Source organism: Pezoporus wallicus, unplaced genomic scaffold (genome assembly GCF_028554395.1).
Source record: "Pezoporus wallicus isolate ANWC-B61680 ecotype Strahan unplaced genomic scaffold, APGP_CSIRO_Pwel_v1 contig_4238, whole genome shotgun sequence".
Classification (NCBI taxonomy): Eukaryota; Metazoa; Chordata; class Aves; order Psittaciformes; family Psittacidae; genus Pezoporus; species Pezoporus wallicus.
The window spans coordinates 2,239,935-2,255,136 of NW_026637932.1; the positions used below are offsets into that span (position 1 = coordinate 2,239,935).

General features: G+C 42.3%; 2 protein-coding genes and 1 long non-coding RNA gene across 4 annotated transcripts in view; all 3 read left to right on the forward strand.

Annotated features, from left to right (window-relative positions):
- The first annotated feature begins 241 nt into the window (after nt 1–241).
- LOC130598673 (uncharacterized) lies at nt 242–1,196 on the forward strand. The gene is made up of 2 exons (XR_008972056.1): nt 242–385; nt 876–1,196. It is a non-coding gene; the product is annotated as an uncharacterized LOC130598673 (long non-coding RNA).
- A 1,400-nt stretch (nt 1,197–2,596) lies between these two features.
- Nucleotides 2,597–15,080, forward strand: SAMD13 (sterile alpha motif domain containing 13). Of its 2 annotated transcripts, none has more exons than XM_057408336.1 (4): nt 2,597–2,640; nt 4,453–4,537; nt 8,663–8,774; nt 13,918–15,080. In XM_057408336.1, the coding sequence occupies exons 2-4, from the start codon at nt 4,485–4,487 to the stop codon at nt 14,059–14,061; spliced, it is 309 nt and encodes a 102-aa protein (XP_057264319.1). In that variant the 5' UTR covers nt 2,597–2,640; nt 4,453–4,484; the 3' UTR covers nt 14,062–15,080. The 2 variants fall into 2 exon arrangements, with proteins under 2 accessions (XP_057264319.1, XP_057264318.1); XM_057408335.1 differs by lacking the exon at nt 2,597–2,640 and adding an exon at nt 2,981–3,030.
- Nucleotides 8,663–15,202, forward strand: part of DNASE2B (deoxyribonuclease 2 beta) — a 33,218-nt gene continuing 26,678 nt past the window's right edge. Inside the window, exon 1 of the mRNA XM_057408337.1 lies at nt 8,663–8,774. Coding sequence (XP_057264320.1) covers nt 8,758–8,774 — 17 coding nt within the window. The 5' untranslated portion in view covers nt 8,663–8,757. The remainder of the gene's footprint in view (nt 8,775–15,202) is intronic.

The window sequence follows — 15,202 nt, forward strand, 5'->3', positions numbered from 1 at the left end:
GGGCAGCTTAGCCGGGCTGCCCCTCAGGGACTTCAGCTCCCGGCAGGCCGCGCGGCTGGCAGCGATTGGCAGCGAGGTGCGCGGGCACTGGCGGGGCCGCCGGCCGTTACTGCCGCCTCGCGCCCAAGGCGGGCGTCGCGTGTGCGGCCTGTCCCCCACAGCCGTCTGTGTGCCCGGCGTTGGAACGTTGGGTCACTGACAGGGGAAATACGTGTTTTACACACGGATGCAACCCGTTCTGCTCTGCATAAGCCTAGTTTATGAAGAGGAGCTTTCCTCGCTTCCCTCAACGTGAAACCGCGCAAGCCCTTCGTTGTTTCCACGCTCCACTTGATCCGTGAACGGGTTTAGCCATGATTTTACCCAGGCTGTTGGAACAAGAAAGGTTTAAAGGGCTTTATTTTGCTCTGGGGGACCTGAAATTGCTTACCTGTTGCACAGTTAACAGGGTACTACGCTCTCCTTAGCTACACGTGCAATGCATTTTGTCTTCATGTGTTGCTGTCACTTCCAGGGACAAAAAAATATAATATTTTTCAGTAGAAAACTGGTGTTTTCCAATACCCACCCCCCAGGGTCATCAGTGTCCAGTACCTACTCTGATTTCTGCACATTTCTCCTCGTGTAACAGCAGAAGCTCAGAAACACGTGGAGTTGACCCCTTAATCAATCCTGGTCTTGCTTCGTTCCCTACATGTCCTGGAACTGTTTTTTTTTTTTTTTGCTAGAAGTGGGATGCAAATAGTCAAACAAAAGTCTAATTCACTTTCCTGTTTTGTCTCCCTTCAGGCGTAATCTCCTCTTAATTAAATTACCTTACTCCATTGAATGAAAATACAAACTACTGATCATATCCACATTGAATTTTTCCACAGCCTGTTTTCCTCTCTCTGCTGTTCAAGGTCTTTTAGCCAGAACGCACGCACTGTGTGAGCCTCACTTCAGATACTCCAAGGATTAATTGAAGAACATGATGGAAGGAAGGGGAGAGCGTGAGTAAAATAGCTGGTTTATATTTGTATCCTCAAATGTCAGTTCATTACCAAGTTAGAAACCAGCTGATGCAGAGAACTCATTATGGCTTCATTTAGAATGCTTATTTCTTGAGAGACGAAAAAGAATTCTTACTTGTCCAACACAGATATGCTACGTTCTACAGCACACTTTGGGATGTGAAGTAAAGAGGGTTTTCTTTAGGGTGCAGAATGTTTAATACTCTATTTAACTTGTTCATCTGAATTTATTTAAATTCAAAAGCAGTGAGGATTCCTCCTGCTCTCTGTTCTCAATGCTTGAGTCCCATTATTTGCATAAGTTTTGCGAACTTTGGTTATTTATTTGGCAACATGTAAGTCAGGCAAAATGAAATGGTTGTGGAAGTCACATCTATTGTCCTTTGCACGAAAATGGGCTTTTCCTGTGATTTTAGTGCTTGTAACTGTGTCTGGTTAGCAGTTACTTGACTCAGGTCTCTGCCCATGCGTGTAGCCAGGATGCACTCAGCTGTTTCTGTGAGTGAGACAGATGCAGGGTGCCTGTGCCAGCCCTATGCCTGCCCTGCTGCTCTGTCTGCGGGTGCCAGCTGGGGCACTTGTGGCACAGCGCCGTAACTTGCTCTGCAGAAATCGGCTGAAGTCACCAGCTCATTCCGTATGAATCCCCAGGTAGCTTATAATGTCCTATTGCCTCTTGGTGAACTGCAAGGGTGTCTTTTGACTAGGAGGGAAATTCTGCAAGTAAGACATCCCAAAATTTGTACTAACCCAGGCTGTTAAGGATGGTCAGAAGGTCACAGCCTCTGAGTTGTGGTTGGGACACAGCCCTGGTGTGGAGGGGGTCTGCAAAGCCCATGCATGGGGAATGCAGGGTGGGTTGGCTGGTATTACTTTCTTAATTTCCCTACTGCTGACAGCGTGTCATCCATGTAAAGCTTCTATGCCATTAGAAAACAGCCTGAATCAAGGGAAGTCTGGGAGAAGAAGTTTAAGAATAGTGTAATAAAAAAAGTGCAATGGAATGTGCCAACATTTGTATGAATCTTTGTGGGTGAGATTTCATTGCCAGTGGACCAGACGTAGTCAACTGTTTGCGTACACTTTGAGTTGTACCTCACTGCACAGCAAATCCCGTGGGTATCTGTGGGTCTCCTCGTGAAATAAGGTACGACGTTTATGTGAGTACGAGGTGTAGCTGTCCCTGGGAATCGCCGTCTCCATCTCCCTTTTTCCCCCAGTGCTGCCCTTCGTTGGTGCCCTTTCCTGTCACCCGGCCCCTGCTGATGCTCCAGTTCCAGAGAAAGCCAAGTGTCTGATAGCCACCTCCAAGTTGACGAACTTGTCCTAGAAACGAATTTTACGTAACTTTATCATTTTTTCCCGAGGTCTGGTTGTTCCCATTTCTCACCTTCTGTAAATTTCTTCGGCTCAGTACTGTATCCTTCAAAGAACGTCTGTGGATTTTTTCCCTTTTCCCCCACTCGTACCATTACTTCATACACCCCACTCGGTAGGAGGAGTAGAAATGTTTACACGGAGGTCCCAAGAAACTCAGGTCATGAATCTGGCACTGAGCGCTCCGCTCCGGCCCTGCAGCCGCCCGTGCCAGCAGCCCGCCTGCGCCCTGCCCGCGGCTGCCCCGCAGGTAAGTGCTGCCGGAGGGAAGCCGCTTCCCGGAGGGGTCGGTCGCTGCTCCCATTCCATCAGACTCCCTGGGGTGCCCTCCGCGGACCGGACGCCTGCGAGGAAGGCAGCTGCTGCAGGGCGGCGGGCGGGGGGGACCCCGCGGGCCCCCGGCTGAACGTGGGGAGCTGGGGAGGCGGTGCAGTGCTGCGCCTTTAAAACGGGCGCCATGACGCGGGCGGCGGTTGGTGCGGGCCGTGTGTGGCGGGCACGTCAGGCGGGCCGGGCGCCAGGCGGGGCTGCTGCCCGGTGTCAAACTGAGCCGCCTCAGAGCGCCCCGCTGCCGGCGGGGGGGCGGGAGCCGCGGGCTCCGGAGCAGCCCGTAGCAATGCTTTGGTTTAGTTGCTCGTAGGTAGGTTTTTCTGTCTTACTTCCCCCCACCCCTCACCCCCCCACCCCACCCCCCCCAGCCAAAAATTGACAATGTGGTGCAGTGCTGCCTGGCGAACGGTCTCAGAGATGCTTGTAAAATGGTGAACGCGTGCCACACAGCCCCGGAGGAGCTGGCTCCTCCCGCCGCGGGGAAGGGGAGAGCCCCGGGAGCTCCCCGGTGGCCGCGGGCTCCCTCCGCGGGAGGTGCCGTGCCCCGAGCCCGGGGTGGCCGCGGGTCCTTCGTGGCCGGGGTGAGGGACCTCCCGCAGGCGGACTGGCGTGGTTGTCGTTTTGCAGGCACCTCAGGTGAACCAAGAAGTGTTTCGAGGGAATGCGTTATTTGGTCAGCGGTGCAGGAAGAAGCATCTTTTCGATTAGTTTGTTACTGTTTTGCTGGTACTTTGCCTGCTGCTAGCTGTGTAATAAAGGGTCTTTTTTAATTTATTTTTTTTTAACAGCAATATTAATTGCTACCTTCTGGTTTTGTGAAGTTTTAGTTGAAGAGCATGATTTCCCTATTCTGTACTTCCCAGAGCTCTGTAACATTTCACTGGCATCCATTAATGCTACAGCAAGAGCATCCTGAGCCCTTGGTCAGTTCTTCGGTGCTTTCTGAAATAGAAATGGCTTACTTGAGAACAGAAAGAAAAGGCTTCGGTCATTTCTGCATGTTCTGTGGAGTGGTAGAAAAAGCTGTGTAGCGAAAGTATTCCAACACTCTGCGAGGAGGGAAACTGGATTTTCTCCTGTGTCCTTCGTGTGTTCCTTTCCTTTTCAGAGTCCAGTGTATGGTAGCTGTAGAAGACACTATGTTAGTGAACGAAGGATGGTCTTATGGATAAGATACAGATTTCAGGACTCAGGAATTTGGCACTCAATTCTAAACTCACCTTATGTGTGAAATGGGTGTAAGTCACTTTGTGCTGATCTGTATCCTGGATACCCCATTTGTAGGACAAGGCTATGAATTTCAAAACATCACATCTTATCCTCACTAGGGATAAGATCATACATCTGTTTGGATCCTCTGTATAGCAGGATGACTGAAAGCATAATAAGCTCCCTTGATATCTATCTATATATTGCACATCACTCTACACATATGGGTATAAAGTTTGATAAAATTTTTACCAGTTTCAGGAAGGATCAAATGTAACATTACCTTCCTTGATTTTTCAGGTGTGAAATATTTCTTGTGTTTGAAGCACAGGTGAGCATTTCCTAGTTCATTAGCTATTACCAGGTTTGACAGGCTTCTGAGAAAAACGGTCTTTTGACAGCACCTGTGCTCTCAAGTGGAAACATGGTTGTGTCCTGGTAGAATGCTTGTTCCTGTTACATTATGTTGCTCTTTTCATGCTACCAATAATTAAACACAATTTTTTCTCCCCTTATTGATCAGTTGCTGAAGTAAAAGAAACTTCTATCCTCCCCATGCTAACTGTTGACATGGAAAACAAGGAAAATGGCTCTCTGGAAGTCAAAAAGTAAGTGAATCCATAGTGTTCAGTTTATTTAAACAGCACATGGATTTTGATTGTAGTTTTAATTTGACCTAGTGTGACTGGCAATGATGGGCACCTCCATCTTTGCTTGCTTCAAGCCTTGCCTGTTCTCAATTACTTTTGTTGTATTTCAGCTTCAAAATGTAAGTGCCTTGGGAACTGAATCTACATGATATGTGGAATGGAGAGATGTAGAAGCTAGTAACTTAAGTTGGGGTACCTTTCTCCACTGATTTCTCCTCTCAATCAGAGTCTAAAACAAGTGGTAGCCAGTAATCAGTATTCTACGTCTGCTCACCTGTCTGCTAGTGGCTTTTGTAGAGGCAGTTCCTGAGGGAGAGGTGTGTCCTGTGTGGAAGTCTACTCTCTGTCTCATTCAGAAAGACATATGCCCTTCTCTGCTGACTGCCCAGCATTGCTGAGAAGTAGTAGCAGCAGCAGCGTGTGTCTTTAGTGTCAGTTCTCTTCTGGAAGATGTATTTTAAGCTGTTCACTGGAGAAGGCCTAAACTGGGTTTTTACTTCAGATCTAGGGTGAGAATAAAGCATAGACATGGCGTGCACTGCTCTACAGTTTTCCTTTAACGTGGTAGACTGCAGGCTAAGGGATAGGACCTGTTCTGGAGGCATTTCTGTATCCTCAGAGGTCAGCAATTCTTAAATCAGGGCTAGCAGTTCTCAATTGTGGATGTTATGATCTGAGAAGTGGAGTTCTGTGTTGAAAAATCTGGCCTTGCTGCTTTAAAGTTATAGAAGCTGTGGTAAGATAGATATATGCATATATGGATATATTCAAAGAAAACCCACAAACAAACAACTCCCCCCCCCAAAAAAAAAAAAAACAAAAAACAACACCACAACCAAAACACAAAAACCCCACAGAGAAACAAAACCAAAACAAAATAATAAAAAGAAATCAACAAACCAAAAAACCCAAAACCCAAAGAAGGGTACTGGAGTGAGTTCTTTGTCTTCTCAAACAGCAGCACTATTGCAAAGCTGCACTTCATTCTTCTCTTTCAGATCTCTTTTCCACAAACCTTCCAAGAAAACTTGACAATGCTTTGGCTTCCAGGCACTAGAGTAGTAGTAGTAATAATCACCATCACCATCATCACTTCAAGATCGTGGTAAAACACTTGATTATGACACAGCATCAAAAGATCTGCTGGCAGCCATTAAAATTGGCATACTCCCCCTTCTCCTGAGACACTGCTTACACCACACCAACATAAAATGCATTTTCCTATTCAGTGACTATGAATAAATTGTATCGTGTGTGTGTCCTTCAGAAGCCACCTTCAGTTGGCAGTCTTGCTGCTACAATGAGGACTCTATGGTGGGAGAAGAGAGGAGGCAGTCAGGGCAAGGACAGTTTACATTTAATCATTTCCCCCTAAGGCTTAGGTGATAAGGGTTCAACTACTGCTGGTAAAGTTGGCTTTTTAGATGGGGTTTGTATTTACACTGATCAGGAGCTGTGTTTTCTAAATGAACATTGTATGTGCATCTATCTACAAAGGAAGTACTTGGCACTTTCTTGAAGTGCTTATAAACAGCTTGGCTAAAATCTGTTTGTTCATAGCTATACCCTTGCAAGCCTTGCTGCTTCTGCCACATGATGGCAATAAAGGCACAGGGACAGTGGTGAAAAGCAGTCGAGCCTTATCTTTATTCATTGCCAGTGCATCTAGTATCTTGTTACAAAGCCTAAAATGCCAGTCCTCTTAAGATAATACAGCATCCAGAATGTCTGGCATAAATTGGTGTATGGCTATGCCACGGCTGTTACATGTTCCCTCTTCTTGTCTAAAGAATAGAGCCATGTGCAACAGCAGGGCAAGGAGGAGACAAAGTCTAGAAGCCAAATGAGCATCTGTGTGGGTAGGTGGGTTAAATAAAATCCAGTCTCCAACAGTCTGCCACATGCCTTTGAGTTTTCTGCAGCTGTAGCTGTGGAAATTGGCTCCACTTGAGGTCCAGCATGATGCTATTCCTTGAGGCAGGAACTTGCAATTATTTTCTGTGATTAGTTAACGACTAAGGTAGAGCCCCTGAACTCATTGCAGTTGAGCCTGGAATGAAGCTGGACCAAGCTGTAGTTCCATAATGGTAAAAGAAGAGCTACATGAACAACTAGTATATGTGGGCTGAAATACGAAATTGTGGGAAGGAGAGTTTGAGACCATATTTAGCTGGAAATTAGAGTGTTTCAGGAAGCAAGCAAAATACAATTAGGAGGTATTTTTACAGGTTGAATATTTTATTTGCTATTCAGGAAGAATTAAATTCAGTATCTTTTAGGATTTATTACGTTGTTGGTTTTACTTTTTAAATACTGAGGAGTTGGGGTTTTGTTTGTTTATTTTTAATTTTAAGTAGAAGATGAGTCATTGAAAGTGATAGTCTAGGGGAAAATACAAAGATTTAAATATAATACTTCAAATGCTGCCTTTACAAATATGTATAGGTTTTCTCTGCTGCTTTTCACGTTTTACTTCTTAAGCCTCAGAATGTGCACAACACCAAAAATCTTAATTGAAGATTGATAAAAAAACAAAGTTCAGTTCTGATAAGGTTGCATACTCTCATTTTCAATTTTGCTGAGTATTGCCTTTTTGTGTAATCACAATCTGTGAAGCAATTCATGAAGTCAGTCATTACTTGATGACCAAAAGTAATGGCCCTTTTGCTCATTGCTCTGAGATTTGTATATATTCCATGTGATAAGTGAAAGAAACTGCTTTTAGAAAGCGAAGTGCAGCATTCAGTGTGATATTGAGGTTGCAGTGTGAGTCCCTAGGACCAGAATTTTGTTGACGTGTTGACAGGTACATTCCAAAAGTTCACTGTATTCATGAGTCCTCCTTCCCAGGGCTGAGCTAGTTGTAGAAATTGGGATGTTGTAGAAATAGTGATGGGAGTAGTGTATGTGATTCTGTTCACTTCTTTTCATGGCTGGTTGGAAAAATGGTTGGCTCTTGATTCCCTCAGTTATTTTGCTGAAAGACATAAATCTAGGCAAGACAGAGGTGGTGACAGCTGGAAAAGAAAAATCTGAAGAACGGCATAAAAATGGTGTTAGCAGAGTACAATCTGTGTTTCTTTTCCAGCTGGTGCTGTTGAAAATCGAAGTCCTCTAAGCTTCAGGACCTGAAATGGACAGGATTCTGACATCTGCTCTGGTCTATAAGTTTTCAATTTGTCTACATTAGCATTATGGTTAAGCATGCAGAACAGTGCAGAAACATCTGGCATGGACTTTGCGACTTCTAGTTGAGAAGGAACTTCTTTAACACCTTTCTTTTGACATCTTGCTCTTCATCCTCCTAAATTGCTGTAGGAAAGGCAATCAAGCTGACTGTGTGTTTTTGTTACCAAGAATTTGCAGAAGCACAAAGGTCATCTGAGTTAGGGTGACAGCAGTTTAAGCATCAGAAATGCAGAATAAGGATAGTAATATGAATGACTGGTTGGTTTTGCTACTGTGGAAAGCAGTTGCCTAAGGTCAAGCACAGAAGGAATTCATTCTGACTGTGTTTACAAAAAGTCGATAGATTTGTCCACAGACGAGTCCAAAAACACTTTAGGGAAATTTTCAGTATTGAGCAATTAGTGCAAGTGGTGGTGTCTCTGGTTGGTTGGTATTGTTTTGTTTCGCAAGGTAAAGGTGGTTCCCAGTAGTTTCTGCCCATGTTACAAGGAAGTACAGTCTCATCTGGGAAAAGAATAACATCCACATACTGCAATTCTTTGTAAGTACTTGGTAGCTGAAAGCAAGTCTTGAAAGGCAGGTATTTGGTACCTCAGTCATGATAGTCTTTGTTCTCGAACTGCGAAGATCCTGACTGATTACCTTTGGCTGATGTGAAGATCCATATAGTTTATTCTTTTCTGAAGGGAGAGGTACCTCAGCTGTCCCCAGCATCAGGTCGCTGAAATGGAAGAGAACGGGTGTGGCTGTTCTGTACCAGGGCAGGGGGAGGTGTGTCAAAGGCTACTTTTCCTCGAGGAACAAGGAAGGAGGGAATGTACATGGGGTGTGCACAGAGAAGTAGCAGACACTGCACGCATTTAGTGATTACTTGTCTGGATTTGTACTTTGCAGTTCCATAGAGAATGGGAGACCTCCGGATCCTGCTGACTGGGCTGTTACTGATGTTGTGAATTATTTCAGAACAGCTGGATTTGAAGAACAAGCCAATGCTTTTCAAGAACAGGTAAATCTGTTAGGAAACACCTATTGACTGCCATCAGTTTCTCAAATGGCACATTTTTGTCAGGGACTTGGTTATATATTGTCAAATGGGAGTGGAAATCCCACATTAGTGGAGGGTAAAAATCTATGGGACTATGATCTCTGAGTAATAATATTGTTCAACAAGGTGTGAATAATGGATTGGAGTTTGACTAAGAAAGTCATGTGAAAAGTGATGAATATAAACAAATTTTCTGCCTTGGCCTCAGTCTTCTTGTACAACCCACTCAGTTTCACTATCTTGTTATTTAAAATGTGAGTGGTAATTCCCATCTTTCTTAGTGTATTGTGTAGATACACTTATGACTATTTATACGATCTGGAACACCTAAGAAGCAAGTAGCTTTTGAAAACCTAGGGTAACAAAGGGGCTGCTGGGTTGCATTGAACTTAACAGTGCAAGCAAACAGGAAAGGACAAGTTGGTAGTAACGGGGAATAATCTTTTTAGGCACTGGAACAGCATGTTTTTCTGAGAAAGAGGCTGGATCTTTGTTTCTGGTCCTTGTAACTGCTGGTGCTAATGGATGGCTTCTTTTGGTAGATTTGATGAGCAAAGAATTTTAATAGTTATATGGCCCCTTGCAACTCACCTGTCAGCATGCTGTTAAGGTGTATTACTGTGTGGAATAGGGAAGTTGGTTTACTTGTCCTACAGCTCACCTGCCCCATAGAGAAGAAACTTAACATCTCTAGATTGTCGGTTCAGCACCTTCGCTGGTAAGTCTGTAGGTTTGTGTGCAACTACCAGGAAATTATTTAAACAACACCTGTATCTAGCTATCAAAATAGATGTCTTGACCTTCCAAGGCACTGATCTAGTACAAGTTGTGGGCAGCTTTGTAGGGAAACTGTAAATCTAATGTGAAATGCCATTACTGTTGGTCAGGTTAATCGTGCCAACCTTCAGCACCTGGACAGTGAAGTCCCACGAGATTGGAATTAATGACTATAACAGTATCTAAATTTACCTCTTTGTTCTTGCAGGTCAAAAGCCTGGTGTTGAGTAGTTCTTTTGCAGGGTGCAGAGAGAGACTGTTTCTGCAAGTGCTACAATATTTTCAGAATTTGAAGATGGGTAAATAGGCAAAAAAATTGTTTAAGTATATCCATTCCAAAATACCAGCATCCTTGTCTCCTCCACTGCCCTGGAAATGTGGTTGGAAAAAACACACAGGCGGTGTAATTACAACCTCTGGGAGTTTTTTCCTTATAGTGGCAGATACCTCTGACTTTCATCAAATAACCTCTCTGCACCTCAGCTGGCTTGTCAATAATACTGCAGTATTACTACTCACCTAACAGCAGCAAGGTGAGACTAACTCATGAGGTCTGGCAAAGCAATTTGCAACAGTCTGCTGGAAAGCAGCATAGAAGTAGAGTGTAAAAGTTTTATTAGTATTCTGCAGTGAGGGCAAGCGGCTTCAAGAGGATAGCTGAAGTAAGCTGCTTTTTAGCAATGTGTTGCCAGGGCTCTGCTAGGGTAGCCATGGGCAGAAATGTGGCTGTGATTCCACTACTAACTTCACTTTATGCAAAGCCTTAGAGAGGGAGGCTAAAAGCTGCCATCAGGATGCAACCAGGAGATGTGGGGCAGACACTTACAGCAGATTTTATTGCCACATCCTTCCCTCACCATTCCCTTTGCAGCATGAGGAGCAGCAGGTACCTGGTCCTCCATGCCAGCTCTGCCAGCCCATTCCTTGTCTGCACCAGGAACAGTTCCAGGAATAATCCTGTTCCTAACCTCTTACTGGTGGTCGTGTTCACTTTCTTTTATGTTGTACACTAGTCACTGACTTTGTGTGCTTATGGCATTTGTTATCAAAATCCCCCAGGCCTTCCAGGTATGGCAGTGCTATCAGGTTCACTTTGAACCCTTAGCTGTTCTCAGTCTGTATAGTTACCAGGCATGCAGCTGAAGCTCTGTCCATTTTCATTTTAGTGCATTTCTACTGCAGCTTGCCTGGGTCCCAGAAACCCAAGTTAACTCGATCTGCTACTGCGCTGAATATGTACTAGAAGGGGAATGAGGTTGTAAATGGTAAAGTATTCTGTTTCACCTACAACAATGGGAAATTTTTTTTCACTGGTCTGCTTCAGTAGGGGTAGCACAATGGTTTCCTTACAAAACATCCATAGCTCAGAATGTAATAATGAGATCTGTTACTATGTTCAGCTTTTGCACAACAGTAACCGAGTCCACACTTTCTTTTGATGAATCTGAATGCATCTGGACTCACCCAAAGCAAGTGGCTCAAAGAATTTTTAAGACTGGATTTTTTTTCTCACGTTTTAAAGAAAAGGAGAAATCATTTTAAGTATTGCAGAATGTTTTATTAAAACTGTATTGTAAGTGCTGGTAAGAAGTGATGATTGTATGATGATTATACATTATTCCTTGGAATTTCACTGTTGTCATCAAGTCAAAAGAGCTCACTGATGAAAACAGATTCAACTGAAATATGTTGCCCAGTAACAAAAAAACCCATAACATCAGAAAGCAAATCAGAGAAGTCAAGAAGTTAGAGGCACACGATAACCAAAGAGGAAGGCAGAGCAGATACGGGATAAGGGTGTGAACACCTTCAGATAACTGCTGCCTCTTAGTACATGGCTAAGCTAGAAGCCCTGGGAGCCCATGGGGCTGTGGCTCACTCAAAAATTGAAGCTGTTTGCCATGTCTTGAGACACGCTAGTGCTATGCCTGACTTTTATTGTTGTCCAAGTGGCTTTTAGCCATTAGTATTATGATAGCCAGATAAGCCCAAGAAACCCAGTGTTAGTTTGATGGCCTCACTGCAATGCCTTACCAGAAGGGGAACTAGAGTTTGATGCTAGCTTGTGTCCACTGCTGCTTTCTAGCAGAGCTGTGGCATGGAGGAGCAAGTGAGCATGCTGGCTGCTCTGCTTTCATGTTATCTGTACTGTGAAACCTTGCAGTTCTCAGACACTTGGAGAAAGAGCAGAAATAATGCTGGGAGAATTTGAAGCAAAACTGGTCCTCTGGTCATTTACTGAAGATAATATGCTATTGCTGCTGAGGTTATCCTGGCACAATGGAAAATTACTGTTAGCTCTATTTGTGCAGAGAGGTCCCTCTACAGATGACATTAAAAAGGCATAACAAAAGCTGGCATTGAAGTTGCATCCTGAAAAAGTCCAGAAAATAGAGAATTAGCAGAGAAGAAATTTGGAGAAGTCACCAAAACATACAAAAGCTTACCTGGCACCAAAAACTGGACTAACAAATGTACAGAAGCAGGTTTAAGTGGAAAACTAAAAAGAAGTGGAAGAGCTTACAATACACACAAAGATATCATTCATTTCTATGCATATATGTTTAGAGAATCAGTTTTCTATTCATTTAAAGTTACCAACATTTCTAGAATCCATGGGGAGCCATGTGGAAGAAGAAGGGAAAGGAGTCAATGGTTTTTTCCTGTTCTTGGAGTTTGTCCAGTTGCAGGTACTGGATTTAATTCATTTGGAGGCAGTTCTTCCTCCATAGCATTGTTGAACAACAACAGAAAAGGCAACTTCAGGATAGGTCACAGCAATGAGCAAAACACTCGCTGGTGTAAAAATTCCCACAAAAACTATTGTGATGAATGGAAAAGAGAGGATAGAAACTGGTTTTAACTGTCATCATTCTCAGCAGTAACTGGAAAGAGGCACCTGATATAATTGGGTAAAAAGTTACTGGAAAATTTTGGAACTATTTTTACACTGTGCTCCCCTGATGGACCAGCAGTCATCATTTAAAGAAATTCCTACAGCTGACCTTTGGGTATGTTGTGGTTTGCCCATGTATTTTGTACCTACAATCATAAGAGAGATAAGAATGGACAAATTCATGCTGAAATCTAATAACTCTAATGTAAATCTTCCTCCTTTTATGTTGAGTTGTAATCAAGGATGGGATCTCTGACATTTCCAAGACAACAGTTAGTACTCCAAAGATGCTGCAGTGGGATAAATTGATGTGTGATGTTTATAATATTTATAAAAATACAAAATTTTGGCAATACATTGTCACGGACAGCAACAATGTATGCAAGCATTTGAACTGGTTGTTGGCTTTTGATAACAAATTTAATAGTTGTGGTTATTTTGTTCTTTTTCTTTTTTTTTAATTAAAAAAAGAATGCAACAGCAGAGTCAAGTTCAGTCCTTATAGCAGGAGAATGCCATAAAGCTATATACTGCTTTGGGCTAGGACAGCCCTAGGAGGTCTTGCTGTGTTGTGAGACACCAGTCAATGCATTAGCTGTTGCTCCTGTTTCCTGAGTAGTGCATTGTGATTGAACTGTAAAGATGTGTAAAGAAAAGAATGGTCCCATGTCTAAAACAGACATGGGAGTTGAAAGGTGTAGATTCTTTCTCTTTTGACCTTTGAGAAATCATTTACAGGTAGTTTTCAAATATACAACAAGGTTTTGAAGTAAAAAAACCAAACCCTAAAGCCTACAGGATTCTAATCTACATAGGTTAGAAAGGCAAGGTTTGAGGAAAAAACAAACAAAACACCACAAAACAATCAATCAAAGAAGTTCCCTCCCATTGTTGAGTTCCACAGTAGTCTAAATAGTAAATAGTAAAAGTAGTTCTAAAATTTCTGATTGCAGGAGTCTTCTCCTCCCTTCACCACAGGGCACATGGGAAGGTTGGCCTTTTAAAAAAGGCATCTGAAGTTATTAGCAGATACTGACTAGCCCAAACTTGCCTATTGCTGTCAGTGGTAATTCTCCTGGAATGCACTTTATAAGCTGCTTTCTTGAGAGTGTCCTTCTCTTAATGGCGACAGTTAGGCGATCTGCACATGTACCTGTTAATTTGAAATAGATTTACACAGACGGAATTTTGAAATAAAGCTTATTTGGGTTTTGTGCTTGACTACACAGTATTTATGCTTTAGTCAGCACAAGTAAGCACTTGAAAAGCCGATAGCAGAATTTAGCAGCTATAAACACAGTTTAAGGAAAATAAAAGCTACTATTTTTTTTCTCATTGATCCTCTGTAGTAGTCCTCCATTTGTTGCATGACTGTTCTCATCTGTTAGATTTGTACGTTTGTCTTTATAAACTCTTTAATTCTTCTTATAGGAAATTGATGGCAAATCATTACTCTTGATGACAAGAAATGATGTACTGACTGGACTTTCATTAAAACTGGGGCCTGCGCTGAAAATCTATGAATATCACGTTAAACCTCTACAGACACAACATCTAAAGAACAACTCTTTATAGCAAATTATCTAACTGGGGTCATGTTGTGCCTCAAACAACAAATAAGCAATTTGGTTTCATGTGGTGGAACTTTGTAAAGAGAAAATATATCTATTAAGAATTTAAACCAAATTATTATATATATCCTATTGGATAGAGTTGGCAATATACTATATACTGAGTCTGAACTGAGAGAAGTGGTGTGTATTTTTTACGTAGTACATAATGATTTTCTCTTTTAGGAAGTGTCAATGAACATGTTGAAATAGTTACATCACTGTATCCAGAACAAAAGAGAGGTATGTCAATCTCATTTTTGAGCCAGACATGTTCTTGATTTCACGAATTAAAATACCAAAAAACCCCAAACCCAAATAAAGTTTACATGCATCTTTGGGAGAGAGAAACCAATTAAGGTAGGTTTTGGTTTATACTAAAAACCTACTAAAAATATTGCTACTTGTAATTTTAGGATGGGACTGACACTTGCCAAGTCACCCTTTTTTGCAGAGGGTCCTATTTTGACCTTATTAAGGTTTACTCGTGCTGCAATGTTTAGAGCTGTGTATACAACTAACATAACCCCTTCGATAGCAGAAGGTGTTGCCAACAGGTGAAACTGGGTTGTGTATTTTTTGCTGTCCTTTAAATTTTCAGCTTGTTTTCACCTGGTTTTAATAGTAGTTCTATGTAAAGTATAGTTGTTTTTTAAAAGTTTGTGTTGCTTTGCAAAACAAAACAAAAAAGCTTTGTTTTATTCCTTTTTCTAATTTATGATAAGTTGTTTTTTAACATTATGCAGAAATTTGTAAAAAGAGTAAAATTCTGCACATTTCTAATATTGTCTGTCATTGGTGGTGTAATGGTTGATTTTTTTTAATGCTTTATTTAACAGTTTGTATACTTGTTTTAAAACTGAAGGAAGCTGTCTCATCACCATACATCTCTGTTAAAAGAGAGTCTTGTTCAATCTGTTTGTACCAGTTCCCTATTTGATAGGTTGCTTGCTATATCCCAATAAAGCATTGCTTATGTTTGGATTCAGTTTACTTTACAGATCTTTTACTTTCTCTGATTCTTTGTTGTGGTATATTTGAGCTCCTGGTTTTCTCCATTTTCACATTAAAAAGGTACCAAAACCAACTTAATATTCTATGTTCTT